The sequence below is a fragment of the Pipistrellus hanaki genome, assembly GCF_964339955.1.
Source record: "Pipistrellus hanaki genome assembly, chromosome: 16".
In the NCBI taxonomy this organism is placed as follows: domain Eukaryota; kingdom Metazoa; phylum Chordata; class Mammalia; order Chiroptera; family Vespertilionidae; genus Pipistrellus; species Pipistrellus hanaki.
In genome coordinates this window covers 38,399,014-38,413,409 of record NC_140518.1, presented here as the reverse complement: position 1 = coordinate 38,413,409, position 14,396 = coordinate 38,399,014, and the positions used below count along the sequence as shown (strand labels likewise).

At 54.2% G+C, this 14,396-nt stretch overlaps 1 protein-coding gene across 1 annotated transcript; it reads right to left on the bottom strand.

The window, feature by feature from the left end:
- Window positions 1-479: 479 nt before the first annotated feature.
- ATP1B2 (ATPase Na+/K+ transporting subunit beta 2) lies at window positions 480-6,758 on the bottom strand. The gene is made up of 7 exons (XM_084863867.1): window positions 6,054-6,758; window positions 4,236-4,364; window positions 3,305-3,409; window positions 2,922-3,127; window positions 2,416-2,472; window positions 1,281-1,379; window positions 480-1,199 (listed from the first exon to the last, which is right to left on the bottom strand). Exons 1-7 carry the CDS (start codon window positions 6,163-6,165, stop codon window positions 1,035-1,037), a joined length of 873 nt encoding a protein of 290 aa, XP_084719993.1. The 5' UTR covers window positions 6,166-6,758; the 3' UTR covers window positions 480-1,034.
- Window positions 6,759-14,396: the final 7,638 nt, after the last annotated feature.

Sequence of the window (14,396 nt, the reverse complement as noted above, 5' to 3'; positions counted from 1 at the left end):
AGATCCAAGGCGGCCGCCCCGCCCCCAGGGCTCCTGGGAAGTGGAACGTGAAGGATATTCTGGGAAAGCCGACAGGGGTAAGGGAGCCATCCGCAAAAACAAAGTGGATATTCAGCCTGGGTCAACTCTGCCCCTCTGAGCGGCGCCCATTGGGGCGATAGAGATCAGGGGGAGAATGTTCCAGCAAGACCCATATAAACTTCCAAACCCTTACTCCCAGCTCACACCGTCACCTTCGGATGAAAAGTGGAATGTACCAGGAGCCGAAACCGGTTTGGCTCGGTGGATAGAGCGTCGACCTGCAGACTTGAAAGATCCCAGGTTCGATTCCAGTCAAGGGCATGTACCTTGGTTGCAGGCACATCCCCGGTAGGGGGTGTGCGGGAGGCAGCTGGTCGATGTTTCTCTCTCATCGACGTTTCTATCCCTCTCCCTTCCTCTCTGTAAAAAAAAATCAATAAAATATATTTTTTTAAAAATAAAGAAAGAAATGTACCAGGAAACAGGGAAAAGACTACGGAGCCAACTGTCCTGGAAAGAAGAGAACAGGGATGGAGAGGAGGCGGAGAAAGACCTACGAGAGGAACCAGATAAAATTAAAAGCCACCAAGACAGCAACAGCGCATAGTGGGACCTCGGGGGCGGTGGCAGCGGCTGCACTTAGGGACGGGGGAATGGAGTGCCCTGTTCCTGTCTGGAAGCTAAGGGGTGAGATGAGGTTGTGTTTACGTGCGTGGGAAGATTGGGGGGGGGGGCATTTTCTATCTCTCTCAGGGGCTAGGAGGGCAGCTGCGGGGACACCCCACTCACAGCTAAGCCAGAGCCAGAACGGCCTCTCCCCAGTGACCATGGGGGGACCCCACCTTCCCGCCTGACTGAGAGGGGCTGGGAGAAGACGGCGGACAGTGTGCGAAAGCGGGGAAATCACAACGGACATCCATCAGGCTGGGAGCGGAGGGAAAGGGAAAGGGACATTCCAGAAGCATCCATAGGAAAGAGGTGGGGACAGGAGGAAGGGGGGGGGGGGGGGGGCCTCAGGTTTTGTTGATGCGGAGTTTGAAGGCCACCCGGCCGGCGAACTTGTCCCGCTCGTCGTCCGTGGCGATGTTGACGGCGTTGATGCGGCATTCCACGTTCACCTCCACGTTGGGGGTCACGTTCAGGAACTTGACGGCCACGAGGGGCTGGGTGTAGTTCACCTGGGCCGGAGGAGGAGCGTGAGGGGCCGGGGACTCTGCTCCCCCCGAGGAGCCATCGCCCCGGGCCCCCCCAGAACTCACGTGGAACTTCTTGCCGTAGTAGGGGAAGTACATGAGGTCGATGTTGCCGTGGGCGGGGAACATGACGAAGCTACCCAGGTTCTCGGCATCTTCTTCCCGCTGCGGGCGCAGGAGGGCGGAAGGGGGAGCTTGTGAGGGGTGGGAGGAGCGCGGACGCTCACTAGACTCCCCTTTGTTTTCTTCACCCCAGGTTTTCCCGTTTCCCTCGCGTCTGTGAGCCTGTGTGTGCGTGTGTGTGTGTGAGCAGGAGGAGGGATCCTGTCTCTCTCAATAGACTGGGAAGGCGTGGAGAGCGCTAACGATACGGAAGCCTCCTACGCCACTCCCACCTCGAGCTCTTACCCCATCCTCAGGAGTCAGTTTCTAGAGCAGAGCCCAGAGAGAACAGATACATGAGTGAGGCTCGGTAGCAAGCAAGGAGAGGGGTTGTGGGAAGGGCTGGCAGGAAGTTTCTAGACAGGACAGAGGTGGAGACAGGGGGGTTCCATGGACACCTTAGTGGGAGCAGATGGTGCCGACAGATCAGCGGCTACCAGGTCCCTAAAAGGAACTGGGGGACAGCTGGGATACGGGAGGGAGGACAGAAGACATGGTGACCAGGGAGGAGAGAAGAAGGTGGAAAGGTTAAAGAGGGAAGCCAGAGGCCAGGACTTGGGTGGAGTCAGGAAGGGGGGATGTCTAGCCACACAAGAGCTGGTTTCTACCAAAACCGGTTTGGCTCAGTGGATAGAGCGTCGGCCTGTGGACTGAAAGGTCCCAGGTTCAATTCCAGTCAAGGGCATGTGCCTTGGTTGCGGGCACATCCCCAGTGGGGGGGTGTGCAAGAGGCAGCTGATGGATGATTTTCTCTCTCATCGATGTTTCTAACTCTCTGTTCCTCTCTCTTCCTCTCTGTAAAAAAATCAATAAAATATATTAAAGGAAAAAAAAAAAAAAAAAGAGCTGGTTTCTGCATCCTGGAGAGAAGCAAGAGGAACAGGAGCCCCTTGGAGTCGGATCCATATTGGAGCCTCTTACCCCCTCATCCCTATAGTGATGGGGCTTCTGGGATCAAAGATGGGAAGGGATGAGTGGATTACGGGGAAACCATGACACACAAACAGGTGGGCAGGTGGACACGGTCCAAAACGCTCACCTTCCCCACACAGGTGACGTTCATGCTCTGGTTTGCTCCTGCGTAGAAGTTGATGACCTGCAGTGAGGAGAGTGGTGAGAGTTAGAAAAAGACGTTGCCAAAGACACACCTTCGGGCCATGGATCTCAGCCTCCAACGGCCCCATCTTTCTCGTTCTCTCAGCTGCTCAAACGTCCAAAAATCTCTCTAACGCCCAGTGGCCTCAGCGGAAGGACGCAACTATCAGTAGATGGTGGCCCCCATCCCCTCCTCCATTCCCCCTAGGGACCAGGGTCATGGTTACCCGGTTCATCTTTTCAAAATATATATTTTATTGATTTTGTACAGAGAGGAAGGGAGAGAGATAGAGAGTTAGAAACATCGATGAGAGAGAGTCATTGATCAGCTGCCTCTTGCACACCCCCTACTGGGGATATGTTCGCAACCAATGTACATGCCCTTGACCGGAATCGAACCCGGGTCCCTTCCAGTCCCCAAGCCGACGCTCTATCCATTGAGCCAAATACCCGGTTCATCTTGATGAAGACGCAGGGCTGCCCGGTGCTGTAGCCGTAGTGGGTGGGGTCCCCGAGGCCGGAGCAGTCGCCCAGCTGGGTCCGGTTGAACTGGCAGGCCCGTTTCGGGTAGTTGAGGACGCCGTTATCCGGCTGCTCGTAATAGCGCCCGGGGCGGCAGATGTCGTTCTTCTGGGCTTGGACGGAGTCGTTGTAAGCTGAGGGGACGGGGAGGGGGGGGGGTGAGCGCGTGGGCCCCGTGTTCCCTTCCGGGGTCTCGAACCCCCTGCCCGCGGTCCCGCGCCACCCCCTCTTCGACCCCGCGCCACCCCCTCTCCGGCCCCGCGCCACCCCCTCTCCGGCCCCGCGCCACCCCCCTCCGGCCCCGCGCTCACGCTCCAGGAACTTGTTGAGCTTCTGCACGTGCTGGCCCCAGCTCTCCGCGTCGCTCACGTTGACGACGACATCCAGGTTCTCGGTCTTGGGGCGAATCATCAGGCCTACAGCCAGACCAGGGCAGGATGCGGGCTGTGTGTGAGGTGTGGGGCCACACACAGCGGGCAGGAGACGGAGACAGGGAACACCGGGGGAGGGATGGGACAGAGACCTAGGATCCTCTTCAAGGGAGGAAGCTGCCCCAGGCCCCGTGGCTCTCAGCTGTGGGATGTGGGAAAGGAAGGCGGACCTCGAGAACTTCCCAGCAGCCGGGACTGGTTTGGCTCAGTGGATAGAGCATCGGCCTGAGGACTGAAAGGTCCCGGTTTCGATTCTGGTCAAGGGCACTTACCTTGGTTGCGGGCACATCTCCAGTAGGGGGTGTGCAAGAGGCAGCTGATCGATGTTTCTCTCTCATCGATGTTTCTAACTCTCTATCCCTCTCTCTTTCTCTCTGTGAAAAATCAATAAAATATATATTTTTTAAAAAAACAACTTCCCAGCACATGGTGGTTGGATCATCAGATCCACACCTCTGAGAATTCCGCATTTTTTTTTTTCCCTTTTTTTTAAAAAATATATTTTATTGATTTTTTTTACAGAGTGGAAGGGAGAGAGATAGAGCTAGAAACATCGATGAGAGAGAAACATCGATCAGCTGCCTCCTGCATACCCCCCCCCCCCCCCCACTGCACTGGGGATGTGCCCACAACCAAGATACATGCCCTTGACCAGAATTGAACACGGGTCCTTTCAGTCCGCAGGCCGATGCTCTATCCACTGAGCCAAACCGGTTTCGGCTCCGCGTTCTTTCCAGCCTTGGGGTTCCTGTGGGAGGCTGAGGGGCGAGAGAGCCGCTCCAGGGGCTGGAAGCAGAGTCTCCTCACTCACCTGGCGTGGCCAGTCGGTCCTGGTACTTGGGGGTGTGGTCAGAGACGGTTTGCAGCATCACCCACATGGTGAGGGTGAACATGGCCGTGAGGAAGCCATAGAAGACGAAGTAGAACAGGAGGATGAAGGCTGGGGAGGAGGACACAGGGTCAGCTGGTGGTCCTGCCGTGACCTCACCTAGCCCCCACGCCCCTTTCCCGATCAGAGGCTCTGCTCAGGGGCAGGTCACAGAGCCACGGGGACCTCGGACGGCCTTCCCCGGGGGAGGGAAATGAGAGGCTGCAAACAGGCCACTGTGCCTGGCTCCCAGCCAGGACTCCCAGCCCCCTCCGGTCCGAGGGCTCCGTGGAGCTTGGGAGACCTGACCTTGTGGAGGCCACACGAGACCTTCACTCTCGTTGCTGAGACAACCCCGAGGATAGGCCACAGTGATTCGCTTCAAATGACATTCCCCACTCCTCAACCCTTCACAGCCTGAAAAAGCACATCTGTGGCTGCTGTCTCGGCACACAACGTTGGAAGCTGGCACTGGCTACCGGGTCACAACCAAACTCTCAACCCACCCCTCACGCTCAGACAGCAACATCTTCTCTCTCTCCCGGCGCCCCACGGAAGCCAAGTCTTGAACACAGCTCCCTCCTAACTACAGTGTCTCTCAGACGGAATGTCCAGAACCGTCAACACTCACCCCACCCCCCACGCACACACAGAACGCCCAGGCCAGGGGCGGGGAGTGAAGGCAGAACCTCCCCAGCCGTCCCAGCTGGGAGCAGGTCTTTGGCGGCGATGAGAGGGCACTGTCAGCCTCACTGAGTGTGGGCAGCCGCTGTGTCCACCACGGGCAGCCCCTGGTCCTTCCACTCCCCCCGAGAAGCTCCCTCAGCTTCTCCAAGTGCTCACGGACCCCAAGGACTGGACTTGAGGTTCCCTCCGGGCAAGAACTGCCTTGGACCTACCTCACGGGCCCGGGTGGACGGGCTGATGGGGACATCCTTGGGCCAGGGTAGATGAACTGTACATGGCGTCACCCCGTGCACCCTGTGCTCAGATCTCCCCGTTTGGCTCTCCCTTTTGGAAGCATTCCACCCTCCCCTGCAGCCATATGCCCAGCACCAGACCCTCCACCAGACCCAACTCCATCCACACACCCCGAGTCCTGCCGCCCCCACCCCAGGCCACACTGGGCCGGAGGATGCACACCTCTCCCCACCCGTGGGCACCCCTCCCTGCACCTGCGCCATCTCAGACAGACACCCAGCCTCAACCTTCTCACAGCGACTCTCCTCCCAAACCCCCCTCACCCCCCACCCCAGCAGCCACAGATGGCTCCCCAGGCTCCACAGCGGGACCCAGACAACTTCCGCCAGGAAGGACCCCCTCCTTGCAGCTCCCATTCCCGCCGCTCCAGGCCCGCCTCCCGCGCGTTCCCAGGGTCGGGGTGGGCGCGCACTAAAAATAGACGGCCTGGCCAGCTGGTGGGGAGCCGCGGGGAGGAAAGGGGCGTCTCCTGGGGAAGGGGGGCCGCCGCGCGGAGCAGACCGGCCCCCGGGAGCGAGAGGAGCGCGAGCACCGAGAGGCGGGCGCGCGCGGAGCCCGGACCCGCGCGGGGGGCTGCGGGGGGCGGCGGGCGGTGACCTACTTTCCCCGCCTCCGCAGCGCCGGCCGCGGAGATTAGAGCGCGGCCGGCCCCCTCCCCGCCCGGGCGCCGCGGGGGGCGGACGCGGGGCCGGGCGAGGAGCTGGGGCGACGCCAACCGGACCTCGTGCCCCCGGGGCATCACCCAGCGGGGACCCCGGCCCCCGCCCCCGCCCCGCGTACCCCAGCTGGTCCCGGTGCGGCCCATGAACTGGTGCGTCCGCGGGTTCCACACGAACTCCTTCCACTCCTCAACCACCTGCCCGCAGCTCTTCTTCTCTTTCTGGGTGACCATCTTGGCGGCGGGGCGGGGGGCTACGGAGAGGCCGGGGTGCGGAGCGCTGTAGCCCCCCTCCCACGCGCCGGCACGCGCCGGGGGCGAAGGCAGCCGGAGCGAGGGGGACCCCCGCCTTCAGAGGTGCAGCCGCCGCGAATCCCGGGGTGCTCGGCCACGCGCTGCGGGCGGCTGGCAGCGCGGCGTGGGATGCACTGGTCCTAGGCCCCCCAACTGCGATCAACAGGGGTGAGGTGGGGGGTCAGAGCAGGGGAGGGTAAAAAGGGGAAGGGGGACGAGTGCAGCTTCACGCCACCTCCCAGAAGCAACAGGAAAAGGGATGCAAAAACAGACGGCAGCCAAGGCGGGGAGGAACGCAGTGCAAATCGGGGTGCAAAGAAGCAGAGCGAGAAGAGGGGGAGGGGGCCGCCCCGAAATCCGCGATGGAAAGAGCCGGTGGAGAGGGTTTGGGTGGCCACCGGAGGTTCCTCCGCCGAGCAGATTCGGGGGGCGCGGCCTCCGGGGTGCGGGGGGACGCGCAGTCGGGGTCAGCCCGGGACAGGGACCCCGGCCCAAGGCTCCGCTCCGCAGCAGCGCGCGCCGGCGGGCGCCGAGCGCAGCCTTTATAGTCGGCAGCTTTGGGGCTGCCCGCCCCCTTCCCGCCCCCAGAAACCCCGCCCCCGGCCGCCGGCCCCGGCAGTCTCATGCATATGCAAATATGGAGATGCGGGGCCCGCCCCCCGCAGCCTCTCCAGGACCAGGAGGTCTCCCCCTTACAGCCACCCCAGGGCCTGGACTGGATAAAGTGGGTGGAGGAGAGAGGCCGTGGCTGGGCAGGATGCGGAGAGAGAACCCCAGAGAGAGAGACGCAGAGGCTGGGAGGGAAGCAAGCACATGCTGAGATGGGGACCCAGGCAGAGAGTGAGAAAGAGATGAAGATCCAGGAGAAACACAAGGCAGAATGGGAAAGGAGCAGAGGAGGATCCAGAAACCAAGAGAAAGGGGTAAAGGAGACTAGCCAGGGCGCTGGGCCAGCAGAAAGGGAGCTGGAACAGGGCACGCGGAGATGGATAGAGGCCACCACAGAGGGCAATTCCTCTGGTGGGAGCTGCTAGCAGGTGGCCCCAACCCCCTCCTCCCCATGCCTCCTTTTCCTGTCCCACAGCCCCTTCTCCCACTTCCTGTTTATCCCCAAATCTCAGGGCTCCAGGGCCTCCCATCACACCTGTTAGTGAATCCCTCTCCACACCACCTTCCCAGGCCCCCGTGCTGCCCTGAGGACCCAGCTCTGGAGCCGGTCTGCTGGTCTGCTGAGGTGTTCTGCCTCCTCCCACACCCATGTTGTTTGTTTGTTTGTTTGTTTTTAAATATACTTTATTGATTTTTTTACAGAGCAGAAGGGAGAGGGATAGAGAGCTAGAAACATCGATGAGAGAGAAACATCCACCAGCTGCCTCCTGCACATCCCCTACCAGGGATGTGCCTGCAACCATTGTACATGCCCTTGACCAGAATCGAACCTGGGACCTTTCAGTCCGCAGACTGATGCTCTCTCCACTGAGCCAAACCAGTTTCGGCCATAATTTTTTTTTTTTTTAATCCTCACCTGAGGACTTTTCCCCCATTGATTTCTAGAGAGAGCGGAAGGGAGGGAGGAGGGAGAGAGAAAAACATTGACATGAGAGAAACACTTCAGTTGGTTGCCTCCCACACAATGTCCCTTCTGGGCTGAGGAACCCGCAACCCAGGTACATTTCCTTGGCCGGGAATTGAACCTGCTACCCTTGGGTCTGAGGGTCAGCGCTCTAACCACTGAGCAACTGGCGTGGTTCTTCAAAATTCTTCATAATGTTGTCTTTGAATTTGTGTTTTGTAAGGGAAGTCTCATGGGACAATAGAGCATGAGTGTGAGCAGAGACAGTATGTACAATATGCCATTCATGATGCTCCATGAGCACAGAACTCGGATGTAATCACCGTGCATGGCAGTTCAGGGAGACTCAGAGTGAGGACAAAGTAAGTGTGTTATGTCTACACCTGAATACGAGGAAATGCTGAGAGCTGAAGGACCAAACTTTCCTTTCGAGCAGGACTTTCTTTGAAAACAGGAAGAAGGGAGTGGTCTTCTAGGAGACGTGAATGCTCAAGACTATATGTTCTTTCTCAGTCATACTACTTCTCTGATTTAGCTAAGCACTTCTTTTGAAAAATATATATTTTATTGATTTTTTACAGAGAAGAAGAGAGAGGGATAGAGAATTAGAAACATCAATGAGAGAGAATCATCGATCAGCGGCCTCTTGCACACCCCCTACTGGGGATGTGCTCCCAACCAAGGTACATGCCCTTGACCGGAATCGAACCCAGGACCTTTCAGTCCGCGGGCTGACACTCTATCCACTGAGCCAAACCAGTTTCGCCAGCACTTCTTTTTTAATTTTTATTTATTGATTGATTTTAGAGAGAGAGAGATGCCCGGATCATTGTAGCTCAGTTGGTTGAACATCATCCTGTGCCAACCAATTGATGTTTCTCTCTCACATCAGTGTTTCTCTCTCCCTCTGCCTCCCTCCCCCCCACCTCTCTAAAATCAATAACTATATTTTTTAAATGGTAATTGAGCCGAAACTGGTTTGGCTCAGTGGATAGAGCATCGGCCTGTGGACTGAGGGGTCCCGGGTTCGATTCCGGTCAGCGGCATGTACCTTGGTTGCGGGCACATCCCCAGTGGGGGATGTGCAAGAGGCAGCTGATTGATGATTCTCTCTCATCGATGTTTCTAACTCTCTATCACTCTCTTCCTCTCTGTAAAAAATCAATAAAATATATATTTTTTAAAATGGTAATTGAACAACAGCAAATAGCAAATAAAAATGCCAAGAGAAGTTGAAAAAAGAACTGTGGAAGAAAGGAAAACATTTATATTTCAGTAGTTTGAATGGCTCCTTTTTCCTGCTTTTTGAGTATATTTTTTATTTATTTTAGAGAGGAAGGGAAAGGGAGAAAGAGAGGGAAACATTAATGATGAGAATCATTGATCAGCTGCCTTCTGCATGCCCCTTACTGGGGTTTGAGCCTGCAACCCAGGCATGTGCCCTTGACCGGAATCGAACCCAGGACTCTTCTATCTGCAGGTTAAAGCTCTAGTCACTGAGCCAAACCAGCTAGGGCTTTCCTGCTTTTTATTTTTTTATTTTTATTTTTTAAAATATATTTTTATTGATTTTTTACAGAGAGGAAGAGAAAGGGTTAGAAAGTTAGAAACATTGATGAGAGAGAATCATCCATCAGCTGCCTCTTGCACACCATGATGTGCCCCCAACCAAGATACATGCCCTTGATCGGAATCAATCCTGGGACCTTTCAGTCCACAGGCCGACGCTCTATCCACTGAGCCAAACTGGTTTCGGCCTTTCCTACTTTTTGAACAAGGAATCCCGCATTTTCATTTTGCAGTGGGTCCTAAAGTTATGGCGCTGGCCCTGCTTCAGTCCTTTTAGCAGCAGACTCTGAATTAAGTTTCTCAAGATCCAGTTTTAGGCCCTGGCTGGGTAGTTCAGTTGGTTAGAGCGTCGTCCTGATACACCAAGGTTTCAGGTTCAATCCCCAGAGAGAGAGAGAGAGAGAGAGAGAACCAGAGACCCGAGAGGTAGACAGGAACCAAATCATACAGGTCCTTGTAGGCCAAAGGGAGTATTTGGATTTTAATCCAACCATCACAGAAGCAATTCCAGCGTTTTAAGCAGGGGAGTGACGTGACTAAACATAATGAAAATCACCCTGAGACCAAGATTACAGTGAGGAAGGCTTTGCAGCCTCCAGGTGGAGAGCCTGGCTGGCTTGGACCGGGTGGGTCGGCAGGTGTGCAGACGGAGAGGAGAGGCTGGGTTCAGGATCTACTTTGAAAATAAGTGACGTGAACAATGGGGATGACGGGAAGGGGAAGCAAGGCTACTGATGAGGCTTTGTTTCGAGCAGTTGGGCTGAAACTCTGTGTGTTTTACTCTTTTAACCAGACTGTAAGCTCTTTGAAAGCAGGCTTTTGTCTTAGACTTTGCATACATCCCCAAACCCCAGTCTCCACAGAGCATACATCCCCAAACCCCAGTCTCCTCAGAGCTACCGAATATAATGCAACAGCTTCTTCTACAAGAACCCTCAGGAAAAACGACCTGTCCTTTCCTTCACCCGGCAAGGAGCATGCAAAGGGACAGCCTCGATCTGGAGAGATGAGGCTGGGGCCCTGCCCTCAACATACATAGTTCGGCTAACGCAGGCCTGGGAATGGTCTCCAGCGGCTGGCTGTCTCTGCCCTGAATCCAGGGTCACTTGGAAAAGACAGAATAAATGTCTTCTGTGCATTTAGGGGGTCCCAGGGTGAGGGTGAGATACCTTTACTTCTGCCTATACCTCCTTCTTCTGTGAGGACCACCGTGAGGAGGGAGGGGGATGGGGAGGAGGGAGCACTCTACTAAATGCCCCCTTGGTGTTCACAGGAGAAAAATGCTGAGAAAGGGCTGCAGGGCAAAGAGTCGTTATAGATCTCCAAACTCTTCCTGGAACCCTGCCCTCCCTCCAGCATCTCCCAAAAGGGACTAAGAGCCCCCACACCCCCTCTCCCATCTCCAGAGCCGATTAGGAAGTCTGTGCCCCTTGATCTTTCTCCTCCCCTAAACCCACACAACCCCAGGGACTCAGCTGTCTGGGTTCCAACTACATGGGTCTTTGCAGAAACAAGAATAAGGAAAGCCGAAACCGGTTTGGCTCAGTGGATCGAGCGTCAGCCTGCTGACCGAGGGGTCCTGGGTTCGATTCTGGTCAAGGGCATGTACATTGGCTGCAGGCACATCCCTGGTGGGGGATGTGCAGGAGGCAGCTGGCAGATGTCTCTCTTTCATCGATGTTTCTGGCTCTCTATCCTTCTCCCTTCCCCCTTCCTCTCAAAAAAATCAATAAAATATATTTTTAAAAAATAATAAGGAAAGAAGAGAGTTCTGCAGCATAGCTATGGGGAGAGGGAAAGTGGGAAGTGTTATTTAATGGGGACAGAGTTTCAGTTAAAAAAAAAGGGGGGGGGGAGGGATCTGGAGATGGGCACGCCCTCCCTCTCCAGAGCAAGCCCAGGCCTGCCTTTCCTTCCTCCACCTCCTTCTTACCCACCAACCCTCCCGGCCGGCCCCCACCTCAGTGTCTTACCTTTGCCCTTCCCTCTTCTAAGCTCCAAGGGCCCTTCTGCCTCTGTAACTTGTTTCCTGAGCCTCTGCAGCCCAGCTGGCTCACTCCAACTGCCTTGTGACTTTCTAAATAAACTTTCTCTTATACTTTGAGGGAAAAAGAGTTCTGGAGATGGGTGGTGGTAATGGCTGCACAAAACTGTGGAATTGAACTGTACCGTTAAAAATGGTTAAGATGGCCCCGCTGGTGTAGCTCAGCGACCCAGCATGGATCCATGCCCCGAGAGGTCATTGGCTCAGTTCTTGGTCGGGGCACGTGCCTGGGTTATGGGGCTCGATCCCCAGTGTGGGGTGTGCAGAAGGGAGCTCTCTTATCAATGTTTCTATCTGTCTCTCCCTCTCCCTTTCTCTCTCTCTGAAATCAATAAATATATTTTAAAAAATGGTTAAGATGGTAAATTTTGTTATGTGTATTTTACTACAGTTTAAAAAATAAGTAAATACAATACAAAGAAAAACAGATGTTCCCTTGCTGAACAGATCAAGCTCCAATTCTTTAAAATATATATATATATTTTATTGATTTTTTTTACAGAGAGGAAGGGAGAGAGATAAAGAGTTAGAAACATTGATCAGCTGCCTCCTACACACCCCCAGCTGGGGATGTGCCTGCAACCAAGGCACATGCCCTTGACTGGAATTGAACCCAGGACCTTTCAGTCCGCAGGCTGACGCTCTATCCACCTAGCCAAACTGGTTTCGGTACAAGACCCAATTCTTTATCAGGACTTACAAGGCCTCTCACAATGAAACCCATGGAATATTTCCAGTTTGCCCTTCTATCACTGCCTGCCCCTGGTTCAGCCACATCACACTGTTCCTCATCCTATATAATAAAAGGGTAATATGCAAATTGAATGCAAAATAACTGGTTGCTATGACATGCACTGACCACCAGGGTGCAGACGCTCAAAGCAAGAGCTGCCCCCTGGTGGTCAGTGTGCTCCCACAGGGGGAGTGCCGCTCAGCCAGAAGCCCAGTAGTTGGAGCCTCTCTCACCTCCAAATAAGCGCTAAGGATGTCCCACTGATGGTTTAGGCCTGATCTCTGCCAGGAGCAGGCCTAAGCCATCATGGGACATCCCCTGAGGGCTCCCTGACTGTGAGAGGGTGCAGGCCGGGCTGAGGGACCTTCCTCCCATGTGCACAAATTTTTGTGCACCAGGCCTCTAGTATTTTATAAATCTGCAGGCTCAGATTTGTATTTCAAGAAATGCTCAAGGCCCCGGCCAGGATGGCTCAGTTGGTTGGGTGTCGTCCCATGTACTGAAGGGTCACTGATTGGATCCTCGGTAGGGAACGTGCAGGAGGCAGCCTATCAGTGTTTCACTCTCACATCAATATTTCTCTTTTTTCTTCATCTCTCTAAAAATCAATAAAAATATTTTAAAAGAAATATGCACAAGGCTAATATCAACAAGAGCAACATCTCTCATATATTAAACACTTTTTATTGTTGTTGTTAATCCTCACCTGAGGATTTTCCCCCAATGTTTTGTTTAGTTAATTAATTTATTTTTATATATTTTTATTGATTTTAGAGAAGAAGGGAGAGGCAGAGAGAGATAGAAACATTAATGATGAGCCGAAACCGGTTTGGCTCAGTGGTAGAGCGTTGTTCTGGGGACTGAAAGGTCCCAGGTTCGATTCCAGTCAAGGGCATGTACGTTGGTTGCGGGCACATCCCCGGTAGGGGGTGTGCAGGAGGCAGCCGGTCGATGTTTCTCTCTCATCGACGTTTCTAGCTCTCTATCTCTCTCTCTTCCTCTCTGTAAAAAATCAATAAAATATATTTTTAAAAAAAGAAAAAGAAACATTAATGATGAGAGAGAATCATTGACCAGCTGCCTTCTGCACGCCCCACCCTGGGGCTCAATCCTAAAACCCGGCCTGTGCCCTAACTGGGAATTGAACTCTGACCTCCTGATTCATAGGTTGACACTCAACCACTGAGCCATGGGGCAGGATTCCATTGTTTTCTTATTTGTTTGTTTCTTTGTTTAATATTTTTTAAATTGATTTCAGAGAGGAAGGGAGAGGGAGAGAGATAGAAACATCAATGATGGGAGAGAAATTATTGATTGGCTGCCTGCTGCGCGATCAAGCCTGCAACCCAGGCATGTGCCCTTGACTGGAAATGAACCTGTGACCCTTTAATCCACAGTCTGACACTCTATCCACTGAGCCAAACCAGTTAGGGTTCTTTTTTTTTTTTTCTTTTTTTTTTTCTTTTTTTTTTAGAGAGAGAGAGAGAGCGTAGAAAAGAGGGAGGAAGAGAGAAAAATAGAGAGAGAAGCATTTATATGAGAGAGACACATCAATTGGTTGCCTCCCGCAGGTGCCCAAACTGGGGGCCGGAGATTTAACCTGCAACCCAGGTACCTGCCCCTGACCAGGAATTGAACCCGAGACCCTTCAGTGCTCGGGCTAATGCTCTAATAACCACTTAGAAACACCGGCCAGGGCCTGAGCACTTTATGCCAAGCACTGTGCTAGGCATTTGCCCTACATGATGTCATCAGATCCTCACAGCAAGCCTATGAGTAGGATAACTTGCCTGTTTTGTAGACGGGGAAACGGGAATTTCAAGAGAATTAATAATTTGTTCAAGTTTGCACCTCCCATAACTTACCTCTTTGATGTTCTTCAATAGAACTTACAACCAGGGGCCTCGGCACGTCACCGAGATCTCTGCTGAGGCATTTAACGTGTCTGATGGTCTCCCAGGACCCTGGTGCTCCGGGGCCAGGACCAAGGCCTATTCATTCCTACTTAGAGTCCTTGTGGACTACCTAACCCAGCACTTGGCATGCTGTCAGGAGCCAATAAATGTTTGTTGAAAGACACAAAAAGAGAGAGGTAAGGAGGGAGGAATGAGGGACAGAGGGAGGGAAGAAGGGAAGGAGGGAGGGAGGGAAAAGAAGAGAGGCAAAAAGGAAGGTGGGGTGAGTGGGTAAACCCGGCCTGGAGACCGCAGGGGACGCTGCCAAGGTCCGGAGAAAGTGTTAGGCGTGTGGAA